The sequence below is a fragment of the Strix uralensis genome, chromosome 8 (genome assembly GCF_047716275.1).
Source record: "Strix uralensis isolate ZFMK-TIS-50842 chromosome 8, bStrUra1, whole genome shotgun sequence".
Lineage (NCBI taxonomy): Eukaryota > Metazoa > Chordata > Aves > Strigiformes > Strigidae > Strix > Strix uralensis.
Window position 1 is genome coordinate 20,063,801 of NC_133979.1, and position 13,390 is coordinate 20,077,190.

Here is a 13,390-nt window from a genome sequence, read left to right on the forward strand (position 1 = left end):
CACTCTGTTTTTTCTATGCAAATTTTTTGGGGGGAGGGAGGATTTTTTAGAAATGGAATATTCTTTTTCCTTTTCCATTCACCATTTTCCTGCTATTTTTCAGCTTTTTTGGCTAAAACCAAATTCAGATCCTTTCTTTTCAGCCTCCTCTTTTCAGTCTCAGGCTTTCTGAATTAAATGCTGCAATATTAGCTGCCTACAGTTACTGTGATTGGACTCCATGGGTGGCCTGAGCAATTTTCAGACAATGGAGCTGGTTCTTTTCTCACTCACACCAGTGTAACTCGTTGGCTTCAGTGGAGTTACTCTTGATTCACAGTGTTGTGAAAGGAGAATTGTGCTTGCCCTTTCATATGTTCTTTCATCTCCATGATATTTTTGCTTACATGTATAATTGATTTTCTGGGAATATCTCCTGCCGCTGACAGGTAGACCTAGGAACTTCCTAAGACAGAAAGAAATTTAAGCATTTTTTAGGTCACTACAACACCATGTTACATAATTTCTTTCATAAACTGATCAGGCTTTAAACATTCATTAAGACTCTATTCTTACTACAGTTGGCAAATTCAGACAGAAAGGTTGGTTATGTCCTGTGAAAGTTCAAAACCACAACTGAAATAATTTTCAAATGCTCTAAAAGTATTTTCCTTTCTCACATATGCCTCACTTTTCAGTACAGCAACCATGATAAAAGCTTCATTCTTGGCAGAAGTAGGCTCAGCTCTGAGAAAGCACGGTTCTGAAATGACAGGCATACTTAGGAAAGGGTACTCTGTAGTTTTCTATTCATGGTCACATCCCTCTCACAGATTTTAGTGGGAGTTATAAGCAGTCATCTGACAACAAATTTTTACCATACCTGAAGTGCCACCCTGAATGCAATTACAGAAGGAGGAAGGTATAGAACAGGTGTGTACAACTTGGCTGAGGATGGATTACTGCAGACTTCAACTTACTTATGTTGGGCTACCTTCTCTTTACCACCCTGTCTTAGCAGACCCTGTGCATTTCAGCAGAATTTATTCCTCATTTATGGAATTTCTAGGCCTAATTGGCATGAAGCTGAAAATCATCAATATAACCAAGAGGTTTAATTGTAATTAAAGCATAGATAAAAAGCAGAGCCCGATTTTTCTCTTACATAGTGTAAATAAGATGATTCAGCTGAAGCCAACAGAATTACACTGTTATCTGCAAATGCTACTGTGATACCTCCATGTCTTCCCTACCTTCCCTATGGTCTTTCAGCATATGTGCCCTCTACCAACATGGAATATAATTTTATTTTTTGCCCTGTGTTCCTAAATCTCTGTTCTGCACCTCATCTTAGCAAGCCCATTGCCTGTATTTCCCTTCCCTGCTGAAGCTTGGCTTCAGATGTTGCATTTGTTACTTGGGGAGTTCTTGGCAGTTACCATTTAGCAGTGAAAACTTTGGTTTGCAGCTGATGGAAAATGGTGGCTACACAACACAATGGAGTGAGGAAGAAGTGTATTAGTTGTGAAAGCCAAACTGTGGTCACTGTGTAGCAACCAGTTGGCTATACAGTGATACTACTCTGGTAACTGTTTATCCCACCCTTTGGCTACTGTATTTCTGATGCAGAAATAGGTGCATAAGTTGCATCATGCAAGTACGGTAAGCCTCATACTTTTAGGACTTACAGGAAATTCTCAAAGTATTTGTGTGGTAAGTTCCTGCAACGCTTTGTAGGAGTGGTAGAGTACTCACTTGGTTTTGTTGGAATTGCTTTGCACATGCAGTACAGGCCTGGTGTGTTTGCTCTGAGCATCTCTTTGGGACTGCTGGACGTTGGACATCCATGGTGAAGCTGCTGCACATGTGCAGAAACATCCAACCCGATGAGATTATTACATACCAACAATCCCAGATATACAGGCAGTTCTCAAAATCTTCCTGGAGAACATTTCTGGTTGGAAAAGAGGACAATCAATCTAAGACAACCTGGATTTATGGTAGCCATATCTAACCATGTCCACCGGCCTCCCTTCTACTGCAACGCCTTCATACCCCCATAGCCAGTTCTCTTTTATTTGCAAATGCTCTTTATCAAGAATCTGAGTGATATCCTGCCACATGCTCACATGGGGAGCAGTTGCCAGCCAGGAATGCTCAGTGCATCACCATTCTCAGCTTTACAGTCAGCAGTGCTCAGCCCAGCACGTGTTGGTGAGCTGTTGAAAGATGGCATTGCCTCTGGTCACGATCTGCTGCGTGCTCAACAGCGCGCTGCTGCTGATGGGCCAAGGAGAGAGCAGTGAGGCAAGTCAAACTAGTTTCTTTCACCCACGCAGCACACCGGGACAAAGCAATTCTTTGGTAGGCTATGTGCTATACAGGCCTCATACGGAGGTTTGGGGAGAGTCTGGTTTGTCTTCTAGATGCTTCCTAACCTGTAAGTGCGTAATGGTGATGGGTTATTTTGAAGCTTAGAGCTCTGGTAGGTGGTCTCTGGCAGAGTTACCTGTTCGGTTTGGGACATTACCACTCTCAACTGTCTGCTTTACCACACTCTTATGGCAGAGACTCCAGGTCACAGGCTGGCAAAACTACCTGCTTCATTGTTGTGCTCTGCTAGAATGATCATGACCTCAGGCAGTTGGGAGAAAAAACATCTTAAAACACAGCAGCTAACTCTGCCAGAGCTTGTTGTTCAGAGCCTTTGGTTCTCAACCATCAATGGAAAGAGTCCTTGCCTGTGCCCGTAAGCCTGAGGCCAGCCATTCCTGCCTTCACTGCCACTGCAGGCCCTCTGGCACCCCAGAGGTCCACTGCTTGTCCATATAGAAGACTGTTGTCATAGTGATTACAACTTAAGAAGGCAAGGAGTACCTATAAAGAAACTTCAAAGTCAGTGATACTGGAGTAAGCAAAAAGTAAGGACTGTTGTTTGGAAGGTGAATTACTGAAGAAAAATTTCTGTTAGAATTTTTATAGTTCATGTCATTTTGAAAGTGGTTTATGATCCCACTATGCAGTTCTTAGGTTTCAGTGGCTGTTCTGTTTCACTAAAAACTGTAGATATAATAGAAAATAGTTGAAATCTTCCTTTATATGAGGAATAAAATGATAATGACATCAGAGTAAAAGATGAGGTTTTTATCCCAATTTCAGTAAGAAAATGCATTGATATGATACTGCTGTCTTTATTTGTCCATCTGTTTGTTTCTGGAATGGAAGAAGATTGAAAGCAGGAATGGGATCTCCTCCTTCACTCAGCTGAGAATGTCTTGCGAAATTTTGTCAACAAAAATCAGTTTAAAAGCTGATCAACCATAAGACACAAGTCCATAGGAAATCAAACTGCAGCAGTTTCAATGTTTACACACACACTTAGCCAGCAATGGATTAAGCCAAGGGGGCTTGAAACGGTTACACATGCTGGCGGTGCGCCCTGCCCCCTCCTACAGGTTACCATTTCTATAGCAGGAATGGCTCAATGCCTCATTAATCAGTACCCGAGTTTCTGCATTTCACAGATCGGCACATTAAGACAAGCCAACATCAGTTTCTGTTCAGGTTTAAGCCATAGCATTCCTGCCGTGGGAGACATCCTGCAGGAGAGATTAGTGTACATGGTTGGGGTAGATGATCTGTCAGCTGCAGCTTAATCTAGTGAGAGATACATATGAATACCTTCAACATTATGTTGTTTGAGAGAGGAGAATTTTTAAATTATTGATCTGAGAGATCAGGAGTCCTTAATGGAAAGGGAAAGTTGAAGTGGCTCAGGATGCATATGATAGAAGCGTGCCAAAAGAAACAGTCCTGACTATTACGCTTTCTAGTTGGTAGAAAACAAAGGCCATTCATCATCATAATATTTAATTTTGTCAACATAATTTCGCTTCTCCTTGATTTTTCAATACAACAGTTCAAAAATGTAAATGAAAAATAGTTTGACAAAAATCACAGCATTTAATTTTAAAAATAGCAAGTATCGGCAACGCCTGGTGTCCGCACGATGGGTGTGCTCCCCGTGACCCCGTGCTGCACATACGGGGCTATGGAGGACGGCACGAATGGGTCCCGAGGGCACCAACAGTCACATCAGCATTTTCCCCATGATGTATTTTAGGCAGCGGGGCTACCTAAACGGAAGGCAGAGGGACTAAAACGTTGTTGGAAGGTGAGATGCTACACCTAGCAGCAATGTTTCCTCCCCCAACACATAAGCCGTTCTCAGCCACGTACGTTCAGCAGAACCTGGGGACCCGTGAGTCCCCCGCGGTTCCCGTGCACCGGCCGCGGCAGCTGGCAGAGGGCCGGCGGGCTGCCAGCCCCTCACTGCCAGCGGCGGGACCGGGCCGGCCGCGGGCTCCCGACCCGCCGTGCCGTGGCCGGTCGCTTCCGAGCGCTGCTACCGCGGCTGCGTCCCGAGCCGCGCTGACGGCCGGTGTACGGGCGCTCCCGCATGACTCCTTCAGTTTGGCGACCGGCCGTGCTGCGCGGCCGTGCGCCCGGCGGCTGCCGCGGAGCCCCGTGCCTGGGCGGCCCGGGGGGGGCGCGGCGGTGGGGGCAGGGGGAGCTGCTGCGGAGAGGGGGGCGGCGGCCGCCAGCGCGGGGCGGGCGGGCGGGAGGGGCCGGGGGAAGCCGCCTTCCCCTCGGAGGCGGCGAGCGGAGCCCGGCGGCAGGTGGCGGCGGCGGCTCGGCCCCTTTAAGGCTACGCCGGCCGTAACCCGATCCCCGCCGCCGCAGCCGGAGACCCCGCCGCCACCGGCGGAGCATCCTGCGCCTGGGAAGGGCCGTCCCGTCCCCGCCGCCGCGGGGAGGCATGGCGGAGGCGGCAGCGAGGCCCCGGTAGTGCCGTTCCCAGGTGCGACTGGCGGGGAGCGGGGCGGGAGGGAAGGAGAGAGCGAGGGGGCCGCGGGTGCGGCGGGCGGCTGAGGGGCCGGGGCTGGCGGGGCGGGGGCGGTGCAGCCCCTTCCCCCCGCCCCGCGGGGCCGCGCGGAGCGGCCGCCTCCCTCCTTCCCGCCTCCCTCAGCGAGGGGCCGCCCCCCGCGCGGGGCCGCGGGCCGCAGCCGGCGGCGCTGGCCGCTCTGACAGCGCAAAGTGGAGCGGCTGCCCCTCTCATCCCCCCGCCCCGGGTGTGCGCGGCGCCCGCCCGCCTGCCTGCTCGCCCGCCCGCCTGCCTGCTCGCCCGCCCGCCTGCCTGCTCGCCTGCCCGCCTGCCTGCTCGCCTGCCCGCCTGCCTGCTCGCTCGCCTGCCCGCCTGCCTGCTCGCCTGCCTGCCTGCCGCCCTGCCTGCCTGCCTGCCAGCCAGCCGTGCGGGGCTACCCCCGCGGGCGCGCCCCTCGGCTGCCGGGGAAGCGAGGTAATGCCCGGCTCGGGGGAGCGCCCGGCGGCTTCTCGTTAGCGCCGCGCTGCTCGGGAATCAGCCCGTGAGGGTCCGTCCGCGCCCCTGCGGCTCGGTTCCCCCTCCGAGGCTGGGGGCGGCTTCCCCTCCCTGTTGCTCTCCGGCTGCAAACTTCGTGAAGGGTCTGAGGAAATCGATGTAGGTAAATGGTACCGCAGCTCAGCCTGTTTACCCCGCCTTTGTAACAGGCGCGCCTAATCTGCTAGACTGGTGTTTTAAGAGCAGAAAGCAAAGTGGAGTTTGCTGTGTGAATAGCCTTACATAGAAAAGGGGATGGCTTAAACTGTGAGTAGCTTGAATTTTGTTGTGTTTCTTCTTAACGCTGCTTCCTTACCTGGGTAAGATACCAAACGCGGTACATCCAATCTAGCTGGAGCAATAGAAACTACCATTCAGAACCAACAGCACGGCAAAACTCAAGCACTGCAGATGTTTTATTACTAGGCTTATTATAAAATGTGCAAACAGTCAGTAGTCCCATGCTGCTCTCTGCAAATTAGTGTGGCAAGTTTTACAACTATTGAATTTGGCTTTCAGTTTTTAACAGATCAGGAGAGTGTAGGGCTGAATGGAACGTCCTGGTATCACTAGCAGCTTTAGGGTGTAATCTTGTTTGGAAATTGATCCAACTCATCTTGAAATCCAGCCTTGAAGAAAGTGAGGGCTGTGGGCCTTATACGCTCCTCTGCACCTCCTTACTATGCCTTGTGGTAATACAGTTGCGTTTCTTATGATGTGAAAAATTGATGTGGAAACAGTGAAATGCTAAATGCCATTGATGGTACAACGCTTGGTAACTCTTTTGCTCCTTTATCCTCTTCCAGTAAGTGCCCACTTGTTTCTAAAAGAAGTTCACAATGGTTTCATATTGGGGGTTGATGAATGTTGAGTTTTAATATTGTTGGGCTGTTCCTTCTAAATTTCAAGTAGAAGCAGGATTGCAGGAAAAATGCATCATGTTAATAGCAGATGAAAGGAGCGTATTTTCAGCTCTTACTGAGTATGATTGAAAAGCTGTGTTATTAGCTTTTTCAAAATTACTGGGGCCAATAGAGCAATTTGATACTGTGCTAGACATGTGTAAGCAATACCTTGCTGAAAATTGTTAGTTTCAAGTATTTGCTGATATTTATTTATCTAAAGACTGCCTCGAAAAGCTGCAAGAGTGGAGTTCTGATCATTTGTAATTACGAACTGAATGGTTAAGACAGTAATTTTGGGTAAGCCAGAAGACCACTGCTAAAAAAACTAATGGTGAAGAACCAACCTGGATGTAGTACTTTTTCTTCCTGAATTACAAAGTAGTTACACTAAACCTCCCTCCCCACCCAGCCTTCCCCTAGCTTAAAAACTGTATCAGCTGACTGAATGGTAATCAATGACTATGCAGTTTGGGTGGTAAAGTGTCTGCTCATATATAATCCATGAAGTTCTGTATCTTGATCAGACTTTACTGGACAGCTGTAAGAAGATACTGGGACAGAAAACACAGTGTAGTTGAAGCCACCTTTGACTTACTAACTTTGTTCATTGTCCTCAGGGCAAAGAAATAGTATGTAATCAGAAACTTCTTGCGTTTCTTTTAAGTAACTTTGGTTCAGCAACATGAATGATTTTTCTTTTAAATAAAAAGAAAATCTGGTAAACAACAGTTCATTTTAATGTTAAACAAGTTATAGTTGAAAACAACTTGGAGATATGGGAAAACATTTATAGCTGAGCTGTTCTTCCAGCTCACATGAAACACTGTATTTATACCTGGTCCTTGAATTGAATTAAAATACAGCACTCTTAATTTGCTTAAGTAAAGCATGAAATTATTCCTGGACTTGGTACTTAATGTACTTAAACAGCATCTTGATACGCATATGTGAAATCACCTTCTGAAATCAGTCTTGCAAAACATTTATGGGTATCTGTGAGACCAACCATAGAGGCTGGATGACTAGTTTCTTCTCTGCTACCATCATACCCTTCTCCTTCGTGAGCATCATGGTTCTGTACTTGCTAAAACTTCTGAGAGATACAGATACATGATGCTTCTGAAAGTCAGATTGTGCACTTTCCACACAAGTACTTTTTCTTAAACCAAATTCCCTGTACAGGTTCCTTAGAAGAAAGATTAGCTCTTCTAATGCATATCTTGCAAAGAATGGTTGGGAAGTTTTTTGTTTAATTCCATAATCTCCTATACTAAAATGAACACCTGTCACAAACTGAAACATTACTTATCTAATAAAATCTTCTGGTACTAAGGAAACAAAATAAAATATGGGTTTCTTTTGTCCAAGAGATTATGTCAATGTCTTTGAAACTTGGAGGTACTAGTATAGGCATTGCAGATGAATAAAATTAGTAGCATCATGAGAACTGCTATATTTTAGTCAAAAGGATGAAGTAGGTGTGATTGATGTTCACTGGTTTTGCTATTTTTCTGAAGAGAATTGTCTTCAATGTGCATTTTGGCTTCCTTCACTTTAGGAATTAAACCAACTGATTTTTTTTTTTTTCCTTATGTGGTCCAAGAGAGGACTTGCTTACTACAAATGAGATAATGTAATAATGAAGTTTTTACCCCAGGAATAGAATCTGGAATGGACACCGTACAGTGCTTATCAGTGGGTTTAAACTGGAAGATATAAAATCGAATTGTTTTATTCCTTCAAATGGAAAAGTTTTAGAAAATCAAGCTTAACACCCATTGTCTCTAGTACTTTAAACTGTGTAAAAAGTGCATGAAATTTGATTTCTACTTTGTATCTTCTTGGTTGGTGGAGGCAAATTGAGAAGTATGTGGAGGACAATGTAAAAAGTACTTGAGACAGTACTGAATATTTGGGATAATATTTGAGATTGGTAGTTTTAATAGACTAACATTAAAAAGTATGCAAGACTAGTATGCTGCTGAACTAGGAGAGGTCATCAGATAAACAACTGGAATGATCCTGAGTTTTTGCAGTGCACTGCAGTGTGTGTATGTTAAAATTTTAGTTTGGAGTAAAAGTGCACTTAGGAACTGAATCTTCTGATCACCTCCACTTAACTGCACTTTGGTTTGTGTTGCATAGCTGTCCCAGAGCATGCAAGCTGGATTCCTTTTGGTTAAACTGAGTAGGATGATAGGCCTGAAGAGCACATCAAATACGATCTAACAACTGTGGAGTCCCTAGGACATGATTAAAACTGGTCTGAAGTAAACACTTTAAATCCATATGATATGGATGCAGGTTTCACTCAACAAATCTGCTCTTACTTGTCCTGCATTCTGCTTATATAGCTGTAGCTTTTACTGTGGGTACTAGTCAGAAAGTTTTCAGATGATTCACTTTCTTGTATACTCTTCAAATCTGGGGAAAAAAGAAAGAAAAGAGAGGAGGAGGGGAAAAAAGTTTGAGATCATTGAACCCTCTGCTTTTAAATTTTTGAAGACAGAAGTATTTTTTTCCTGATCTATATGTAATACACCTCTTGTTAGAGTTCTAAGTTTAGATGCAAACTGTGTTTCAGTATACTCATCATTTATACCACCAAGTGAGAATGTTGTACTTAATTTTTAAAAAAGTTATTATTTTAACTGGTGGACTTTTCTTTCTATCTTTTTCCCCTGAAATTCAAATTTCTTTCCAAATTTCTTCCCATCTGCAATGCAGATAAAACTTCAAAAATCTAAGTCATGTTCCCTCATTTTGTAATGCACGTGAACTAAAGGTGGACATAAGTGTATTATGTAATTGTATCAGTTTTTGCTGACCATTAGGTTGCTGTAGTAACATCAAATTATGCTAGCTTCTAAGTCTTCTTTTATTTTTAGATATTTTCTTCAGTAAAACTAAAATAAGTGACAGTAGTTACTTAAATGGCTATTAAAGTCATTATTTAAATATTTTATTTGAAGCCATTTGGATTTTTTTTCCCTTTTCTATTCAACTTAATACTAATTGACTTTTAATGAGCTTGTAACCTTTTCCAGTCTTGGAATATAAAACACTTCATGACACCATCAAACTGGAGATGTATGTCAGAAGTTTGTGGCTTCTGGAAAAATACCATTCTGTCTTGCAAAATACTGGCAACTCAGGAGAAATGACTGAAGCATTGACATCTATGTTTGGAATTGTTTAGCTATTTATTTAGACTTCATGAAATAGCTGAACATCCAGCATCTGAAAAGTGCATTAGCTCTGATGATAGAAAGCTTTTCAGTGTGCTCTGAAATTGTGTGAAGTTTTAGACTTTTATGTGAAAAAGAAAAAAGCTCAAATACGATAGTGTATGCACTATCACAAAGAGGAGCCCTCAACTGTGAGCAAAGTGCAAATTGAGAACTCCTGTCTCTGTAAAGTATACAAACATAAAGCTGCAGTGAGGCTATTACTTCCTGTGGCTGACCTGAAAATCTCTCTGCTATGCTTATCTGATTTCATTGTTGCTTTTTAAAACCCAGCACTCAAACTGGTAAGAATGAGATGGGTTTTAACTTTGGAGCTTCTTGGGACAGGAGTGGATGCTTCTGAGCTGGCAGTTGTACTGATCAGTGATCCTCCTTACCCCTTCTGTGTAGATAAAATACATGTGACTTTAGGCAACGAAAATGTATCCTATGCGAATGTTAAAAAACCCCAAAACTAAAATGCAACTTTTACATATAAAAGTTTGGGGATACTTTTATACTATTAAGGCTTAAGTAGAAATATTGAACAGGATGAAACCTTTAGTGAATAATATCTCTGTTGGTAAGTGAGCTGTCAAAAACACTTTCTGTGGCTGATTAAAATAGTTAAATGGACAGCAGACTAAAATTACCTTCTGCTTCTCTTCACAGGCTGAAGAACAATGGCTTCCTTCAGCAACCTGACTATTTGCATTGCTGCTGCCAGTTTTACTGTATTTCAGCTCCTGTTCCATGTTTTAAGTTCTTGGGTGTCAACACGAATAACACCTGGTTTTAACAATCTCAGCCAAAAAAGGAAGATCGAATGGAATTCAAGGTAGAGTGTTCGAAACAAACTACAGCTAATGACCTACCTGAAATTGTCAACATCAGAATCACCTCTGTGTGTGTATATAAAACTGCAGAAAACTTTGTTAGTTAAACATCTGTAAAGATTAGAGGGATGGCTCTAGGCTTTTGTCAGATTCTGAATGTAAAATGCCTAGGCCCCTTCTTGAATACACAGCATTACAAACACTTGTGCATTAAACATTTTTTTGGTCAGTGATGCCCAAGTGAAAGTCAGTAAAAAAAGAAAACAGTGACTGATGAGAGGTAATAAACTGAAGTGGATTAATTTTAAATGGCTTCTTTGTGACGCCTCTAGTAAAGAGGTACAAAAATTTCTTCCCCCCAAACAACATTGAAATCAAAACTATTGCAGTTTATTCCATGATCTAAATGCTAGTATGTCTCTGGTCATGCTCTTGGGTGCAAAGCAAACTGCTCTGTGTTCTCCCAGTGCTACTGCACTACAGCCTGTTTTATATAAGTTATGCTTTTCCAAGAAATTTGATGAATCTTTGGTGTAGTATTGGAGTGAGGCAGGGTTAGACAGGTATAGCTGTGTGTTGGTGGGGAAGGAGACTGCTAGAGGAGGAGGGAGAAACTATGACAGATGCAGGATACACATTCAATAAGGACTTTTGGAAACAGTCTAAAAACCTTCCTCGCTCCCTTTGTGTTTCTGCAGTTCTGTCACTGGGATGGATCCACCTGCATTACTCTTGTCTCCTCAGACAGAGCGCTGTTAGAAACTTGTTCAACCCTGTGAATCTTTCCTGGGCGCTTTCCTCTCTTTTAAGCCATAAAGGAAGTATAGAGTAGTAATTGCAAATGTGATGATCACAGAGGCTTTATTTGCAATATACTACTTTGAAAGGGTGTATATAGTACACAAGCTTCTCCAGTTGAAATTAATTGATACAGTGTAACTTTATGCTTGAATAGCCTATTGCAACTTTAAAATATTCTTCAGGTATTTCTCAAATTTGAAGCTCAAAGAAGTCTACAGTATGGCTGTCGCTACATTCAAAATGCAGTAGTCGTATCACTGTTCCTCCTCAGTGATGTTTAAAGGCAGTATCAGGTGGATACTTTTAAAGTTGTTTTGGTTGTTCTAGGCAGCATTAGCAACTCAAATAGTCTTGCCCTTCCATTTGGCAAATGTCCACCTACAGTGTTCTTGGAGGCACCATCTTAATTTCAGTTATATCTTGGAATAATTACCTATCTGCCAAAACAGCTTTGTAGGATGCCAGTTCATGATATCAGTGTAGCTTAGGTTTATCTCTGTTAGAGTTGATAATAGAGGCAGACAGGGAAACTAAACTGTTATGTTGGAACTGAACTTTTGTCTCTAAGCCACATCAAGTGACCCTTGAATTGCATAATAGGCTTTCTGAGAACTTGTCCCATGCCTGGTAGTGGTATGCTAAGTTGTAATGCTTTGCATAATAACATATGAATTGTTTCACACATCACAAGCATGCTGCAAATAAGCTGCTCTGTAATCTCTGGGCTACTCTGTAGTAAGGTGTTTAACTACTCAGCACCCCAGGCTGTATCCTTTTTTACTTCTTTCCACATTTTTACTTGGGTTGGTAGCAGGATGTAGATGTTGGCACACAGATGAGTCACGGTCCAGTGCTACATCCAGTTCTGGAGTTAGAAAGCATGAAACACAAAGCATGTTCATCAACTGCTTGTTGGTGTTATACCTGAGGAGGGCATGAAGTGAAAGAAAGGCTAACTGTGCTTGTGTTTCTACAAAGGATTGACTGTTAACTCTGCTAACCAAACACAGTGTTTTGTCAAACTGCCTCATCACTCCAGTGTTCCACCAAAATGAAGAGACACCCCAAGGAGTATCTTCCATGTTCTGAGAATGTAGATGGACATATGTGTACTCTGTAGACAGCTGTGCAGGTAGAGAAAGTACTATCTCCCACTAAAATGAGTTGGGTTAACTTAAACGATTTAAAAGTAGATGGTTGGGTTGTTATTTTGTCCTATATTGAACTGGTGTAGGGAGTGCTCACACAAACGGTTCTGTTGGCAATCCTGAAGGAAACTGGCACAGAGGATGGTTATGCATTTTTATCAGCTCAGCTTGGTCTAGAAGATGTATTGTAACAGTTTGGGGGTTTTGTAATCAAGCATTTGAGCTACAGCTCTGGACTGTGTTTTCCATACTGTCCATTTGTTCATTCTGACCTTCCAAGAATTAAGAACCAACAAAGTAATTGCTTCTGGAATCTTAAATATGCAGATGCTCAATCTGAGTTAAAAACTATACTTCGACACAGATGTAGTGTAACTCTAATTTGTTGTGTGTAAATTCCTGTCACCTCTTCTATAATATGTTTGTACTGCTATTAAGCCGCTGTGACAATATATACATACTCAATAATGAACAAGAATGCAACTTGTCAGTGCAACTTTTTTGCTTGCAGTTTAATGAGGAGTTAAAGGATTCAAGCTTTGACATTAATTTCAAGGAATTGTACAGGGCTTGATAGCTTGACCTAGATTTCATATTAAAATGGAGTGTTGCACTATTTCCCTTCTTCTGCCCCCTCTTCTGTGGAGAAACTTCAAAGTTCAGGGTTAAGGAGGAAATCTGCTTATCTGCTTTTTTTTTCCTTTCCTTTTTTTCTTTATCCTGCTCCCCCCCCCCCCCCCTCCCCCCCAAGTGCTGTGCTTGTGTATGACTTGTATTCTTAACAATAAGGTTTGGATAAACAGCTGCTCCCGAGACAAATTGCAACTGTAAACTAATGAACTATATTCTAGGACAAATTTTACTCTTTTCAGCGTTATCTTCTAAATTTCAAAAATCCCAGGTATTTCTCAACCACTAATATTATATGGCATGCTTTGTTTTAACAAGGAAGCAAAGTTCCTAGCTCTCTGTTAATTCTGTGTTGCAAGAGTAGACATTTTAATTAAACTATTATAATTAAAAAGCTGATAACTAAATTTTCTTTGTTAAAAAAAAAAAGGCAGCCTGTACTATA

General features: G+C 42.9%; 1 protein-coding gene across 2 annotated transcripts in view; it reads left to right on the forward strand.

Moving 5' to 3' along the window:
- The first annotated feature begins 4,769 nt into the window (after positions 1-4,769).
- The window catches only part of TLCD4 (TLC domain containing 4), a 29,417-nt gene continuing 20,796 nt past the window's right edge, over positions 4,770-13,390 (forward strand). Inside the window, exons 1-2 of one of the 2 annotated variants that reach the window (XM_074876559.1) lie at positions 4,770-4,840; positions 10,203-10,368. In XM_074876559.1, the coding sequence (XP_074732660.1) occupies positions 10,214-10,368 (155 nt within the window). In that variant the 5' untranslated portion in view covers positions 4,770-4,840; positions 10,203-10,213. Of the gene's footprint in view, positions 4,841-5,195; positions 5,339-10,202; positions 10,369-13,390 lie in introns of those variants that run through there. The other variant, XM_074876558.1, reaches the window with a different exon arrangement.